The 14,884-nt window shown below is 38.0% G+C and overlaps 4 protein-coding genes across 4 annotated transcripts; 3 read left to right on the top strand and 1 right to left on the bottom strand.

Moving 5' to 3' along the window:
- Positions 1-7,842: 7,842 nt before the first annotated feature.
- Positions 7,843-10,028, top strand: LOC114357286 (acyl-CoA Delta(11) desaturase). Its single transcript, XM_028310823.1, has 5 exons — positions 7,843-8,171; positions 8,426-8,556; positions 8,713-8,918; positions 9,195-9,380; positions 9,595-10,028. The coding sequence occupies exons 1-5, from the start codon at positions 7,991-7,993 to the stop codon at positions 9,914-9,916; spliced, it is 1,026 nt and encodes a 341-aa protein (XP_028166624.1). The 5' UTR covers positions 7,843-7,990; the 3' UTR covers positions 9,917-10,028.
- Positions 10,029-10,158: 130 nt separating this feature from the next.
- On the bottom strand, positions 10,159-10,858 carry LOC114357298 (uncharacterized). The gene has a single exon (XM_028310845.1). The coding sequence runs from the start codon at positions 10,791-10,793 to the stop codon at positions 10,206-10,208; it is 588 nt and encodes a 195-aa protein (XP_028166646.1). The 5' UTR covers positions 10,794-10,858; the 3' UTR covers positions 10,159-10,205.
- A 1,371-nt stretch (positions 10,859-12,229) lies between these two features.
- Positions 12,230-13,032, top strand: LOC114357287 (uncharacterized). Its single transcript, XM_028310824.1, has one exon. It carries the CDS (start codon positions 12,352-12,354, stop codon positions 13,030-13,032), a length of 681 nt encoding a protein of 226 aa, XP_028166625.1. The 5' UTR covers positions 12,230-12,351.
- Positions 13,033-13,575: 543 nt separating this feature from the next.
- LOC114357289 (uncharacterized) lies at positions 13,576-14,272 on the top strand. The gene has a single exon (XM_028310826.1). The coding sequence runs from the start codon at positions 13,633-13,635 to the stop codon at positions 14,245-14,247; it is 615 nt and encodes a 204-aa protein (XP_028166627.1). The 5' UTR covers positions 13,576-13,632; the 3' UTR covers positions 14,248-14,272.
- The last annotated feature ends 612 nt before the right edge of the window (positions 14,273-14,884 follow it).

The raw sequence follows: 14,884 nt of genomic DNA, 5'->3' as shown, positions 1-14,884 counted from the left end.
TATGTAGTACAACAATTGGACATGTGACTATTCAGAGGAGGTGTGATTTGTTTGTAGATGATCAATGGACACTAAAATAATAATTTAACTAGAATTTAATTTAATTTAATTTAGTCCACTTGGCTCACCCAGGTCATCGTATCCGTGGGTGATCAAAGGACACTAAATTGTCGCTGTAAGTCCACATTGATCACCTGGCTAATCAAAGCCACGTGATCAAAGTGGAATACACCTCCTTTTAGAACGTAGGTAGTCACTAAGACGAAATTTTGCAAAATTCAACCCTTATGGGAGTTAAAAAGGGGGTTAGAAGTTTGTATTGCAGTCCTCGGTTTTTAAAGTAAGAGACTTGAAAGTTAAAGTGTATGCTCACTATGATCTCTAGATATTGTGGAGGTGTACATATACTGTTCGGTACACTGTGGTACTGTGTACACATCGGTTTGCCGACGATATTGTGGTCATGGCAGAATCGTTGGAAGATCTTGGCACAATGCTCGAAGACCTTAAGCGATTTTCCCAACCGGTAGGCCTGAGGATGAACATGGACAAAACGAAGCTTATGCCGAATGTCCATGTTGCGCCCTACCCAGTTTCAGTTGGGAGCTCAATTCTCGAGATTGTCGACAAGTAGGTATGTCTACCTCGGACAAACGATCCAGCTAGGTAGGTCAAATTTCGAGAAGGAGGTCAATCGTCGAATCCAACTCGGCTGGGCAGCGTTCGGGAAACTACGCAACATCTTTTCGTCCAAAATGTAAACACTTAATATGCAATAAAAATTTTGAATTTGAATTTGAATTTGAAAAATACCTCAATGCCTGAAGACTAGAGTGTATAACCAATGTGTGTTACCAGTGATAACTTATGCCTCGGAAACGTGGCCTCTCACTATAGGCCTTATACAGAAGCTCAGCTGCACAGCGTGCTATTTAGAGGGCTATGCTTGGTGTTTCTTTGCGAGATCGAATCAGAAATGAGGAGATCCATGTAGTACAACAATTGGACATGTGACTATTCAGAGGAGGTGTGATTTGTTTGTAGATGATCAATGGACACTAAAATAATAATTTAACTAGAATTTAATTTAATTTAATTTAGTCCACTTGGCTCACCCAGGTCATCGTATCCGTGGGTGATCAAAGGACACTAAATTGTCGCTGTAAGTCCACATTGATCACCTGGCTAATCAAAGCCACGTGATCAAAGTGGAATACACCTCCTTTTAGAACGTAGGTAGTCACTAAGACGAAATTTTGCAAAATTCAACCCTTATGGGAGTTAAAAAGGGGGTTAGAAGTTTGTATTGCAGTCCTCGGTTTTTAAAGTAAGAGACTTGAAAGTTAAAGTGTATGCTCACTATGATCTCTAGATATTGTGGAGGTGTACATATACTGTTCGGTACACTGTGGTACTGTGTACACATCGGTTTGCCGACGATATTGTGGTCATGGCAGAATCGTTGGAAGATCTTGGCACAATGCTCGAAGACCTTAATCGATTTTCCCAACAGGTAGGCCTGAGGATGAACATGGACAAAACGAAGCTTATGCCGAATGTCCATGTTGCGCCCTACCCAGTTTCAGTTGGGAGCTCAATTCTCGAGATTGTCGACAAGTAGGTATGTCTACCTCGGACAAACGATCCAGCTAGGTAGGTCAAATTTCGAGAAGGAGGTCAATCGTCGAATCCAACTCGGCTGGGCAGCGTTCGGGAAACTACGCAACATCTTTTCGTCCAAAATGTAAACACTTAATATGCAATAAAAATTTTGAATTTGAATTTGAATTTGAAAAATACCTCAATGCCTGAAGACTAGAGTGTATAACCAATGTGTGTTACCAGTGATAACTTATGCCTCGGAAACGTGGCCTCTCACTATAGGCCTTATACAGAAGCTCAGCTGCACAGCGTGCTATTTAGAGGGCTATGCTTGGTGTTTCTTTGCGAGATCGAATCAGAAATGAGGAGATCCGTAAACGAACCAAAGTCGCTGACATAGCCCGACGGATTAGCAAGCTGAAGTGGCAATGGGCAGGGCACATAGTACGCAGAACTGATGGCCGATGGGGCAGAATGGTTCTGGAATGGAGGCCGCGTACCGGAAAACGTAGCGTGGGACTTCCACCTACAAGGTGGACCGACGACATCGTAAAGGTAGCAGGGAAGCGCTGGACGCAGGCCGCTTCCAATCGATCAACATGGAAAGCATTGGGGGAGCCCTATATTAAGCAGTGGACGTCCTATGGCTGAAATGGTGGTGGTGGTGGTGGTACATATTATACCGAAAATGTATCATTAGAAATCAACTACGGGGGCTAAGGAGATAAAAGGAGAGTTGGAAGTTTATATTAAGAAAGTCCTATGTTTTAAACACATAAGAGAGTTGAACTTTTAAATGTATGCGCTATAGATGCTAAGAGCGGATTTTACGAAACTCCACCCCTAATGGAGTAAAACGAGGTCCACGCGTACGAAGTCGCGGGCGGCCGCTAGTCTTGTATAATTATCTTGTATAATTATAATGGTATAGTATAATTTTCCCCAACAAAAAGATAATGTTGTGCAGGGATCGAACCTGCGGCCTCTAAAGTTGCAACCGAGTTTCTGTACCACTGGGGTAAGTAAGGTAGAGTGTTTGAACCATGGCTATCCGAGCCCTGTCCAATAAGGGTTAGTGAGAGCACTTGTATGCTACAGCCTCGTTCATTATCTGGAGTAGGCAAGGAGTTGAAGGGAACGGCATGGAAAGGACAGGAAGGTCGGTTTTATTTTAAATCCCTCTCATCCATAAGTGGTGACAAAAATTAGCAGATTTAAAAGTTTCCATTCTACAGAATGTAAATAGGTCATTTATGATTTATGTTCATGAATAGAACAACTTGTAGAAGTAACTATACCAGATCTACCAGTGTATTTGACTGTCGACGACAGCACATCAAATGCATTTTGTTGTAAAATAGGATCCATTACAATGACACACGATGCTACAGTGTTTATCTTGATATTAATTTATCTTCTGTACATAAATCAACAGAAATATTCATATCCACCCCTACCAGTGTTGTTAGTTGTTATTAACCCGGTTGCGGGCCTTTTTCGTGCCAATCCAGGCCTCCAATCTTGGTCATTGTTTCTCGCCCCGAAGATGTCCGGCCAAGCTTGGTGGAATGCCAAACGGCCGCCTATTCTTGGCCGCCGCATTCTCGCCTTTGTACAGAATACCATTCCGTTGAATGACAAATAATAATGACGTTCGACTTTTTGTGATTGGAAATCTCAGTAGATTTTAATGATAAGATAAAGTTCTTACATAAGGTAGGTGCTTATTGCAGAAAGTATTGTTCATAATCATGATTTTACCTTTAAGCTACACTTATCTCAAGTGTCTAGATTACTTTTCAGGGATGCATTTGCTAATAAGCTTTATGGAGATAATTATACATTTAAAACTCAAAAAATATTTAACAACAACAACTTTTGTCCATAGCTCCGTTATCAACATGTTCAACCATTTTGAATAATATTTTTATTTGAAATACGTACCCAAATGAATTTTGCCAATGCAAACTACCATTATGTGTGCGTTTTCAGCACTTTATTTCGGCTTTGATTACTTCGTGAACTCTTAAGAGATTACAGAATGAATTAGGTCGCCGTCCAACTTTGACCTTCATTTTATATTAATCCCGATCGAACTCTCAACTCGGCTGTTAAAAATTTATCGAATTTCATATTAATCCCTCAGAATTTAATATCTAAGTACTTATAGTTAAACAGAGGTCATTTATTGTGTCGCATTTTGTGGAAACGCGTGAGGGAAAGTTTGGGAGACACGTGTGTTTTATGACGACGTATAAAAACACCTATGGACTAAAATGGAACGGCGCCTTTACGATTTTGCTTACATATTGCTTTCGGTGCGGCTGAGACTCGAACTCACTGCCTTAACAAACATGTTATTCTAAGTTAAACAATTCGAAATAATAAGTTCAGGGAGCATTACGATTAAAGCTCTATGTTCTTCTTTATAAGTGTCTAGACCAAAACATTTGATGACACTTATGCCATGGCACTATCTATCTGTGTCGCCCGCCACCGAGTAGGTTCATAATATGAATGACCTACTTTATAAAATAATCTAACTTTAATATACAAGGTGTTAGGTAAATGGGTATATGAGCCGACACTAGCCCATGTTAACATGGTCATATAAATGGTATGGTGAAATCAGAAAATTGATATCATCATTTTAATTGTTTTAATTTTCATTCAAAATAAATTTTATAAAATCCGATTTGTATGAAAATAAAAATAATTAAAATGAAGATATCAATTTTCTGACTTCACCATACCATTTATATGACCATGTTAACATGGGCTAGTGTCGGCTCATATACCTACTCATTTACCTAACACCCTGTAAATGTTTTGACGCGACACACCACTTATTTACAGTAAACATATGAAAAAGCTTCCTACTTCATGCCGAAGTTGCGTATAAATAATTAGGTACGCGTGTGTATAACGAAATAACGACCAGCGACATCGAGTTACGACGACGAGCGCTGATAATAGTAGGGAATTTAGTGCAAGAACCCCTCCACTTTGGTATAGAAGGCTCATTTTTGCAACAGTGGTTCTTTGGATGCTCCTGAGTGGATTTCCGTCGGTAGACATCGGGAGCCCCCCCTGTGATAGCAGGGGGAGGGGGGGCAAGTTTCCTTCCGCCGCGCTTCACTTTAAGGCCCATATCTTCAAAACTATGGGTATTAGGGCAAGTGTGGTATCATTTTCGGATAATTAAAGGACGGCGAATTCATTTCTAGAACAAACTTTTTGCCTTTTCATACAAAAAAATTGAAATATTGAGTAAAATTCACAAAAATCTAAAAGTATTTTTTTAAATAAACGTCGTTTACTTTTAAACCACTGGAGATAATCTAATAAAAAAAATATGACCTGAATACTCAATATTTCAATTTTTTTGTATGAAAAGGCAAAAAGTTTGTTCTAGAAATGAATTCGCCGTCCTTTAATTATCCGAAAATGATACCACACTTGCCCTAATACCCATAGTTTTGAAGATATGGGCATTAAAGTGAAGCGCGGCGGAAGGAAACTTGCCCCCCCTCCCCCTGCTACCACAGGGGGGGCTCCCGATGTCTACCGACGGAAATCTACTCAGGAGCACCCAAGGAACCACTGTTGCAAAAATGAGCCTTCTATACCAAAGTGGAGGGGTCTCCATACAAATCATTGCACTAAATTCCCTACTATAAAGACATAACGATGGTTACGAACATCCGCTGATAATATTATTATTGTTTCCTATCGCGGTCGTAAGGGTTGCCAACTTTTCCCCATCGTGTTATGGCAACTGACGAAATTCAATATCTGTCGGATGTTGACATTCATAAATCTCATGTTACATTTATAGTGTTATCAATTGAGCGACTTTTGTAAAGCGTACACAATAGGTCGTTCAGCTATTCGACGGTAATTCAGCTATTTCAGCAATAATAATCTGAAAAAATTGGAAACGTTCCTTTCAAATTGTTGTTGTTACTTACCTAACTCATTAGCGAACAATAACAAATACTGTCAAATTATATGCCTTCCACGAAGGTAGGTAAACAATACGTAAGTTGAAGTGCCTGCTTGTGAGCTTAAAACAACTTTACCTATGTTATTTACGTACATAACTTTTCAATCTAATTTCTTAAAATGCAGGCGTCGACAATATTTCTAGTAACATTGCCAATAAATTATGAATTACCTACCTGGATTTTACTTCCTCCTCCAACTTAAACTTCGAATAGGTATTGTTCTAAAAACTTTAAATGTTTACCGTCCCAGCATTTATTGAAACTACCCTGCTGCAGCGAACCGTCAGCCCCATCAGATGCGATTTAGATGTTTTGGAGCAAAGTTTACAGTGAATACTCCCGGCAAATGTTTGTTTGTCGTTTTCAATTCGAATTTAAAACCTATCACCATTATTGGAAAAACATAAAAGTTCACGCGATGGGAAACCTTAGCCTGTAAACGCGGTCGGATTATTCATGCCACGTAGTTTTAGTGTTAATAAACAAACGTTACAATGTTCGCGTGTTATATTAATCTAATCATGTTAAGTAATAAGTTTTGTAACAATGTTATATTTTAGCACGAAGCAACGTGTAGTAACTACACGCAGAAAATCAATTTTCCAGGAATAACATAATTATGTAAGTAGGTTGGTACCTACCCACTTGCCTGATTATTTTATCCACAACGAGGAAGCTCAAATCTTGCATCTCCCGTGATGGAAGGTGAAAGCGACACAAGGTCTTAAATATTTTAAGAAAATATTCAATTATGTTACACATTCCAAAAAGTTTATGACTTGTAATAGAAATCACCTACTTTTAGAAAAAGCACCCGCAATAATAAGTATGGTAAATCTTTAATCCACAATTATTCGCCAAGCTGTAAATAATGCGCTACAAAAGGAACGGACACAAAGAGTTCAAATAATAGTCAACTTTCAAAACTCTCAGCGGAGGGATTCACAAAGCTTAGAAGAAAAAAATCACCTGGGAACTTTCCTTTTTAACGCCTGTAATAAGTAACATCGCAGCCGGATATAAATTTTGCGGGAGACCGCATTTTATACCCAATACCCGGAACATTAATACAGATTTTACCGGATTATTGTAAGTTATAACTCTTACCAAATAAAAGTTACTCAATGTACGTAGGTCCTACATCTCGTAGAAAGAAACCATTTATGCTCTAAATAATTTAAACAAAATTGAATATCATTCATCTTTCGAATAAAATGAAATCAGAAGTTACAAAATGAACAAAACGTTTAATCAATTTACTCCAATTCAGCTAATAGTTATGTGGAATTCGTAAGTAATTACGAAACTGTTAATTAAATACAATGAACTCTACATAATCAATTTAAATTAGCCCATTTACTTAAAAGTAGGTAGGTAACGAATGGCTTGAACATACAGGGGAGACCGAGGAGAGTTGTGACGTTGACGATTTTTTGGAACTTATTTACTACGACGAACTACTACGCCCTTACGAACTCGTAACAGTGCGCCCTTTTAGGGTTCTGTAGTCCTGACAAGGAACCCTTATAGTTTCGATATGTCTGTCTGTCTGTCTATCTGTCAGAGGTTTTGCTTGGAAACTATTGGCACTAGAGAGCTGTAATTTTGTGGAGGTATGTATATTAATCACGCCGACAAAACAAAAATTTTGTTTAGGGTAATCCCCAACATGTAAAGTGGGGATGAATATAAATAGCCTTTAAAATGGCTTAGGGGTATCTAAGACTATTTTTCGATTTAGGGATCCGTTTGCAAGATATGAAAGTTTAAAGTGTCAATTTTTGTTCGAGTAGGACGTGTGGGGGACCCCCCCCCCCCCTCTAAAACTAAACTATTGGCTTGAAAAATCTGGAAAAATTCATAATAACACTGCTGTGTATTATAAAATTTCTTAACCTGTAAAAAATCCTTTGAAGAAAATATGAAAAGTGACTTTAGAATTTTAGATGAAGTAATTGCTTGCTTCTGAAATATATTGTGGTAACGACGGACAACTACGGAACCCTACACTGCGCGTGGCACGACACGCACTTGGCAATTTTTTATTATAGATTTTGAATTGCAAATTGCATATCTGAGAGACATCTCCGTCGAATTTAAACTATTGCACGTCAGTCACAGTCGCAGAAGGTTAATCAAAACACCTAAACGTATTTCCGTCATTACTCAAATTCGAAGAATAAATTAACAACATTTGAAGAACTTTTAACTACTTATTGTGAAACAATGCCAGCCTTCACATTCAAGTAACCTCTTGTTAACAATACAGTATTTTAAAATAGGTTAACTTATTTTATTGTATTCGAAATTAATCAAACGTTTTTCGATTTCGGGCCTGACTGGTACACTCGTATAGTCATCAATGTATTTTTAACTTTACTATGGAACAAAAAATCAAACCGTTGTCGTTAAGTGAAACGCTGAGAGCTTTTGAGAAATCCTTAGGTTTTAAAAATGAAATAAAATGGCCCAGTTTTATTGCGATCACGTTGTATCACATTATCGGAGTTTACTGGTGCTATTATTTCGCGTTTCCAGTGAAATGGCAAACTTTGGTTTTCGGTGAGTAGTATTATTGTTTTATTCATTATATTAAAAAGTAGCATAATGTGATTTCATTTGTTATTGTTTAGAGATTATTCTTTAGTGCCATGCGAAAATTATAGCAAGTTTGCTAACTATAGGTAATGAGATAAAGTAAAATAAAGATTTTTGTAGCGTGAAGCTTTCTAGAAAAGTATTAAAATAATTTGATAAATAAAATTAAATATTCTTTAATGAAATATTCCTTTAATTAAACTAATTTCTGTACATAGCCCTGATAATGTACGTGGCTTCGGGCTTTGGAATCACCGGTGGAGCGCACAGGCTGTGGACACATAGGGCCTTCAAAGTCAACACGCCACTGAAGCTATTCTTCCTACTATGCTTTGCCAGTGCTGGACAGGTAATGGTATTATCTTTCTTTTGTTTTTATTTATTTTCTATCAGAAATTACGGGATTATTCCCACCTACTTATCCTTTGCATCGCTACAACTCCCGTGTAGCCAGGGCCTACTGATTTTATATCAATTAATCTCAAATATTTTTTTCATGACAAAGAACTCCCTATACCAATGGGTACGAGACCACCGCATCCACCACAAGTTCAGCGATACGGAGGCAGATCCTCACAATGCAAACCGTGGACTGTTCTTCTCGCACATCGGCTGGCTCATGATGAAGAAGAACGAAGAAGTCCTTCTACGCGGAAAGCAGATCGATATGAGTGATATCGAGAACGACCCTATACTGAGGTTTTATGATAGGTGAGTATTTTCTGGAATAAGGCCACGGCAAGCGCAGCGACAAGGTGAACAGATAATGACCTTATAAAGATTGCAGGAAAGTGAAAAAAAATGGGGGAGACCTATGTTCAGCAGTGGACGTCCTGTGGCTAAATGATGATAATAAGAATTTCTTTAGATTTATCTATGTTCCAAAAGGGACGCCAGTTTTGGCTTCTCATTTTGAGAAGACATTTCAAAAGCTTCTAAAAGTTATTGAATTCAATTCAGTAATTTCACATTAATATTTCGCTACAGGCATTTCGGGCTCTTCAAACTAATCTTCTGCTACATCTTGCCCACGATGATTGGGGTTTGGCTGTGGGAAGAAAACTGGAAGTGCGCAGTCGCGTGGCAATGCTTCATACGATTCCTCAGTATGTTCCATAGTGAACTCACTGTCAACAGCTTGGCTCACACTTTTGGATACAAACCTTATAACAAGTAAGTATTCGATTTTGAATAACATTCAGGTTAAAGTAGCGTTTTTAACAACCTCGGTGATTTCAACAGAGGTCTTATAATCGTAATCATATCTACCGTATACCTACTTATTTACATTATAATTTTAAGTGCTATCATTGACTCAGTCTTGATTTTAATATAACCCCGTTACCGGAAAAATCATTTATCCTACAACAAATTGGTGCTTTTGCAGAAACATTGTCCCCGCAGAAAATCGGTTTGTATCCATCTGTACTTTGGGCGAAGGCTGGCACAACTACCACCACGCATTCCCCTTCGACTACAAGGCAGCTGAGCACTTCGACCTCTTCAATTTTGGGACGTGGTTCATCAGATTCTTCGAGAAGATCGGCTGGGCTTACGACCTCAGAGAAGCCACACCCGAAATGATAAATTCCATTGCTAAGAGATTAGGAGACGGCACTCCCATACATTTTCCGCTACCCGAGGTCCCCAGCGAAAAAGAGGAGAGAACCTTAGGGTTAAGTAGAAATTGTAATAAGGTATTGTGTTAATCTACATTTTAAGAATTTGTTACCTGCTGGAAGGTTAGGTAAACACGTATTTGTATTACAAGTTTAAGTTCACATTATTGTGTAATTCTTGGAATAAAATATAACTGCCTAAGCTATTTTTATTATTGTACTAAATGGATAGAAAAAAAACGCTGGTGTCAATAATAAACATGTTCAATAAGGTTTATTCATTTATTTAAATACTTATATTGCTACCTAAATAAAACTATACATATATTAATAGTTAGGTATTTTTGCGTAAAAATATTTATGTAAATCTAATTATAACCTACATGGTTGCAAAGAGTGTGTGACCAATGTCTGGAGCGCCATAATGGTCAGGGTCCCGTTGCGGCCCCACTCGGCTGCGCAGATTCCGCAGCAAATGATGCACCTGCCCATGCGCAGGTCCAGACATCCTGATCTCACTTTCAGCCAGCTGCCACCCATACATCCAGTTTGAACACTCCGTAAAATTGTATTTGTCCTCCGGCTTCAATTTACTTCGCTTCTTCAGGTATTCGAACGTACTCTCCTGCAAAGTGTCCTTCACTTCGCGCGCAACCGGCTTCATTGACCCTATAACTTCTTTATCAGTTGCACCAACTTTTGCTAGTAAATAGTCAGGAATGGGTGCAGTAGTCCTATGTCTTGCTGCAGTAATATGATCCCGTGTAGTGGCTATCATACCAGCTTCTATCACAGTTTTCGTTATGTCTTCTTTGGTGTAGTTCCTCTCTTCTCGAGTAAACGTAGCAGCTTTAGCAAAGTTACCTGCGTGAAGTTGTATCCATTTCATCCGAAGGCGACTTTCTTTTTCATAGTTTTCTAACAAAAAGTTGATTACTTTCGGATTACTAACATCTAAAACAGGCATTGTGAAGGGAAGCTACTAGGGCTCTTCTTTAAATTATTGTATTATTAAAAAAAATGAACTTTTCGCTATTTATTACCAACGATGTCACAAAGATGAATGTCACATGTGGTCACATGACACTTGACATCTGTACCTCTAGTAGGAAAAACTTTCGAGTTCGTTTCGTTGCGTATTCAAAGTGTCATCGAAAAATTTTGTATGAAAAATTAAACAGCGCCCCCTATATTATAGCCGCCCTAGGGGGCGCTGTTTAATTTTTCATACAAAATTTTTCGATGACACTTTGAATACGCAACGAAACGAACTCGAAAGTTTTTCGTACTAGAGGTACTGAGCAAACCAATCGAAAAGTGGTCGAAAAGCCCCTTTTTTGTATGGAGTTTTGACAGATTCGATTTTCGATTCGATCAGAATGTGCGTTTTGTCTAGGGGGGCAGGTAGGCAATGATAAAGATTAAATAAAATTTTATTATATAGGTTTATTTGCTTTTTAAATACTTAATTTATAGCCTGACCAGGAACATAAAAACCCTCGCCATGTTGCGGAAAACTAATGGTACTAATTTCTTTTAATGGCAACAGTAACTGAAAACTTCATTGTCATGTCACCTTGCATGTCAGTCTATTGCTGTCAAAGTGTAAACAAACTTTATTTTAAATGTGCGCAATTGATTTTGTGAATTAAATTGCTAAAATCTTTTCATAGTCGTGAAAGAAAAGTGGTTCACAATGTGTTAAAGTATTTGTCGAAGAGAAATACTAAGGGTTCGGACAATATTTTCATTGAATAATGTTTCCGACAAAGGTTGTCAAATTGACTGACATGTTTATCGTATAGTACAGTCCACTATGAAAATTAGCTGTGGTTTGTTTCAACTACCTATTTTAAAGTTTTTTGTCACTTTCTAAGTGTTGAATTTTATGGAATTGGGAAAGAAGTACCGAGTTTGAAGCGTTCATGAGCAGACATTGCAGTTGAATATTCAAGTTCTGAATTTGATTATTGATGAATAATAAAATAAATCCTACTAGCTCGATTGATGTTTTCATTTAATTTATTTAAACCAGGTTACCTATAATAATATTTTTTCGTTAATTCATGAAAATATCAAATTAGCCCGTAATCCTGAATCATGATACATAAAGTTAGCCTATCAATTTAACACAGGTACGACCATAGAGAAAAGTAATACAGGTACGACTGTACTCAGTGTTGCACTATCAAATGCAATTGACGCGCCTCTATGCCAGGGTTTTTATGTTCCTGGTCAGGCTATATTAGCTAAATAGTCAATTAATTTCGTAGTGTTTGATAGTAAGCAAATACTTGCATGAAATGAAAGACTGGAATAAAATAAATCAAAATAATAATAAACTTTTTTGCAAATTCACTATTGGATGTCACACAACACAATGTCAATGACATAGGACGCATTTTGAGTCTTATTTTTCCATACTAAAGTTTTCATTATTTTGATAATGTTCTTTTGATATTTGTATAGAAAGCAACAACTTTTTGATTACGTTTTATTGAAAATATTAATTTCAAGATTGAAGCATGCCGCTCGCGGACATAACTAACCCAGACGTAATCAAATTTCTTGTAGAAAGCTATGACAAGACCACACGTTTGCGCTTGAAGTGGAACAGGTTACATGCTGATAAACTTAAAGAAGCTGCCACACTACATCGAGATGAAAAGGGATATTTTGAAACCGATGTTTTAAAAGAGAGCATGGCAGGGGGAATGGCCACCATCACAAGAGACTTCAAGGTAGCCGGCTACAACAGAAGACGCACTCCTATCCGTGACGGTGTCCACATTTATGGTGTATCGGAAATGAAAAAAGGCCATTCCATTGTTGACGTTGGCCTCGGGGATCCCAAGGATGACCCAAGACTCGCGCGGCCAGATACAGACCTCACGATAGACCCAATTATGAGACCAATAGACCCTAAAGAAAAGAAAATCTTGTACGATGACGTGCCGACTTACGGACGAGCTGTTTATTTGAAGAATCGCACTAGAACTATGCCGGAGAAAAAGTATTACTTCAACGAATGCAGTGGATGGGTCTATGGATGGAGATTGGGAGACAGTTTCTTCAAAAAGAACGCTCCGAAGTGTGGCCGCGTTTGGAGGCTGACTCGAGATGTCAAAAGTCGAACGGGTCCCCACCCGGACCCGGCACACTACAAGGAGTCTGAACCGCCAGGGGTCTCTAAATGCCCTTTATAAAATGATTTGTATTGATATTTTAATTTTTGACATTATGTAATTTGCATTATTTTGATTGATTTGATTGTTACTTTTCGTATTATGTTGATTATTCTTAGTATTCTTATAGTTTATTAAATGGATTTATTCTACTTTAAGCCTTTCATTATTTAATTAGCTTATGTATTTACATGAAAAACTTGCACCAACGTTAGTATAGAATACGTTTAATAATGAAGCATCAGGAATCATCAATAGGTAGGTACTTTAAATTAGAATAGGTAGAATCATTTCAAGACCCTTAGTTGGCTGAAGGGGAAAACTTAAAAAAATCCTCGTGTTTAGAACCCACACAGCAATTTAATTATTGTCTGAATATGTCCTACTCCTAACATAGCGTTTTAGATAAAGATTGAATAAAAGTATTCCTTTATTCAACGCTATTGCGTTGAATGTATCCTCTATGGAAATTTTGTGCAAAATTATGTGCTCTATGCACCCGTCTCACTGACATATTTTTGACTTTTGTATTTAATACGTTTTTTGAAGATTTTATACATTTTTACATGTTTCTCTTTATTTGTTTACGTTCTTTTTTATTTATGTAATAAAATCATCAAAATGCCACTTGACTACTCAAAACCAAGTATAATAAAGTTTTTGAAAGAAAATTACGAGCAAGAAAAAGATCAGCGCGTAGGATGGTTCCTAGCCAATAAAGAGACACTCATCAAACACGCAACTCTGACTGAAAAACATAAAGGATACCGAGTAGATGATATCCGAAGAGCACCGATAGAAATTTGCATGCCAGTGGTGACTGTGGATCACAAAACAAGTGCTGTTAATCGCCGGAAAAAGGTTCCAATAGATGGGCCAGTTTTGGGCGTGGACAAAAGCAAGTCAATTACAACAAATCAACTGGTACCATCCCGTAACCCCGTAATGCTACCGGTGGAACCCACAGTCAGTAAAATTCTCTACGAAGAATTACCTGTAGGCGGCCGTTCACAGTATCTCAATGCAAGAAAGCGAAAAATCCCCGATGAGAAATACTACTTTTGTGAAACAAGCACAAACGTTATTAGTTGGCAATGGAAAGACAGTGCATTCCACCGCCAACCACCAAAATATGGAAGACGTGCAGTTATGATGCGCGAATGCTCACGCTCAGGGCCGCAACCAGACCCAAAGCACTACAAACAACCTGACCGAGAGGACCTGTGTTTAAAGTGAATATTTCTCTAATTAAAAAGTCTATGTGGCATTCTTTTCTTTATTTTCTTCTAACTTAAGGCTCGTGTAACTTTCCCGTTCAATAAGGAAACTCTCATTTGTTATGAGCAAATAACTGCCTAATAAAACTATCCTCATAACACTACAGTGGTCGCTCCATAAAGGGTAAACAAGGCCCAAAAAACAGATGTTTGACGAACAAAAGGCATGAGCAACGCAAATTTAACCCTGGAGCACGCCGCATCCCAGTAAACATTGTCTAATGGCCACAGGGGGACAAACTTTTATCATCTACCCGCTATTGGGGAGCCGGGGTTAAACTTTTATTTTAACTCTTAAGCGATGTTGGCAGACTGTTCGGCAGCCTGATATTCTAACGTCGAACAATTATCATCGTGGGCGGTCTGAAACCAGGAATTTTGCGAAGCTGAAATCGTTTTATCTGGGTGCCCTAAGTAGCTTTCTGTGTAGGTAATTACATTATTATCTTAAGTTTGAGCGTTGCGGAGTTAACTCGAAGTTTTTCCGTGCCAAGACTTCATCAAACATTTCAATAACGATGTCGAGATTCTGACGAAAATTTTACGGAAAAGAAACTTAATTGATTGATATTTTAGGCATTCGCGACGTAACTTTT

The sequence above is a fragment of the Ostrinia furnacalis genome, unplaced genomic scaffold, assembly GCF_004193835.3.
Source record: "Ostrinia furnacalis isolate ACB-3 unplaced genomic scaffold, ASM419383v2 OfSCF3121, whole genome shotgun sequence".
Lineage (NCBI taxonomy): Eukaryota > Metazoa > Arthropoda > Insecta > Lepidoptera > Crambidae > Ostrinia > Ostrinia furnacalis.
This window is presented reverse-complemented; position numbering and strand designations above follow the sequence as displayed.

Coding starts and splice junctions, on each gene's coding strand:
- LOC114357286 (XM_028310823.1), top strand. CDS start 7,991: ATGGAACAAAAAATCAAACCGTTGTCGTTAAGTGAAACGCTGAGAGCT. Junction 8,172..8,425: donor ATGGCAAACTTTGGTTTTCG/GTGAGTAGTATT, acceptor TTCTGTACATAG/CCCTGATAATGTACGTGGCT. Junction 9,381..9,594: donor GGATACAAACCTTATAACAA/GTAAGTATTCGA, acceptor GTGCTTTTGCAG/AAACATTGTCCCCGCAGAAA.
- LOC114357298 (XM_028310845.1), bottom strand. CDS start 10,793: ATGCCTGTTTTAGATGTTAGTAATCCGAAAGTAATCAACTTTTTGTTA.
- LOC114357287 (XM_028310824.1), top strand. CDS start 12,352: ATGCCGCTCGCGGACATAACTAACCCAGACGTAATCAAATTTCTTGTA.
- LOC114357289 (XM_028310826.1), top strand. CDS start 13,633: ATGCCACTTGACTACTCAAAACCAAGTATAATAAAGTTTTTGAAAGAA.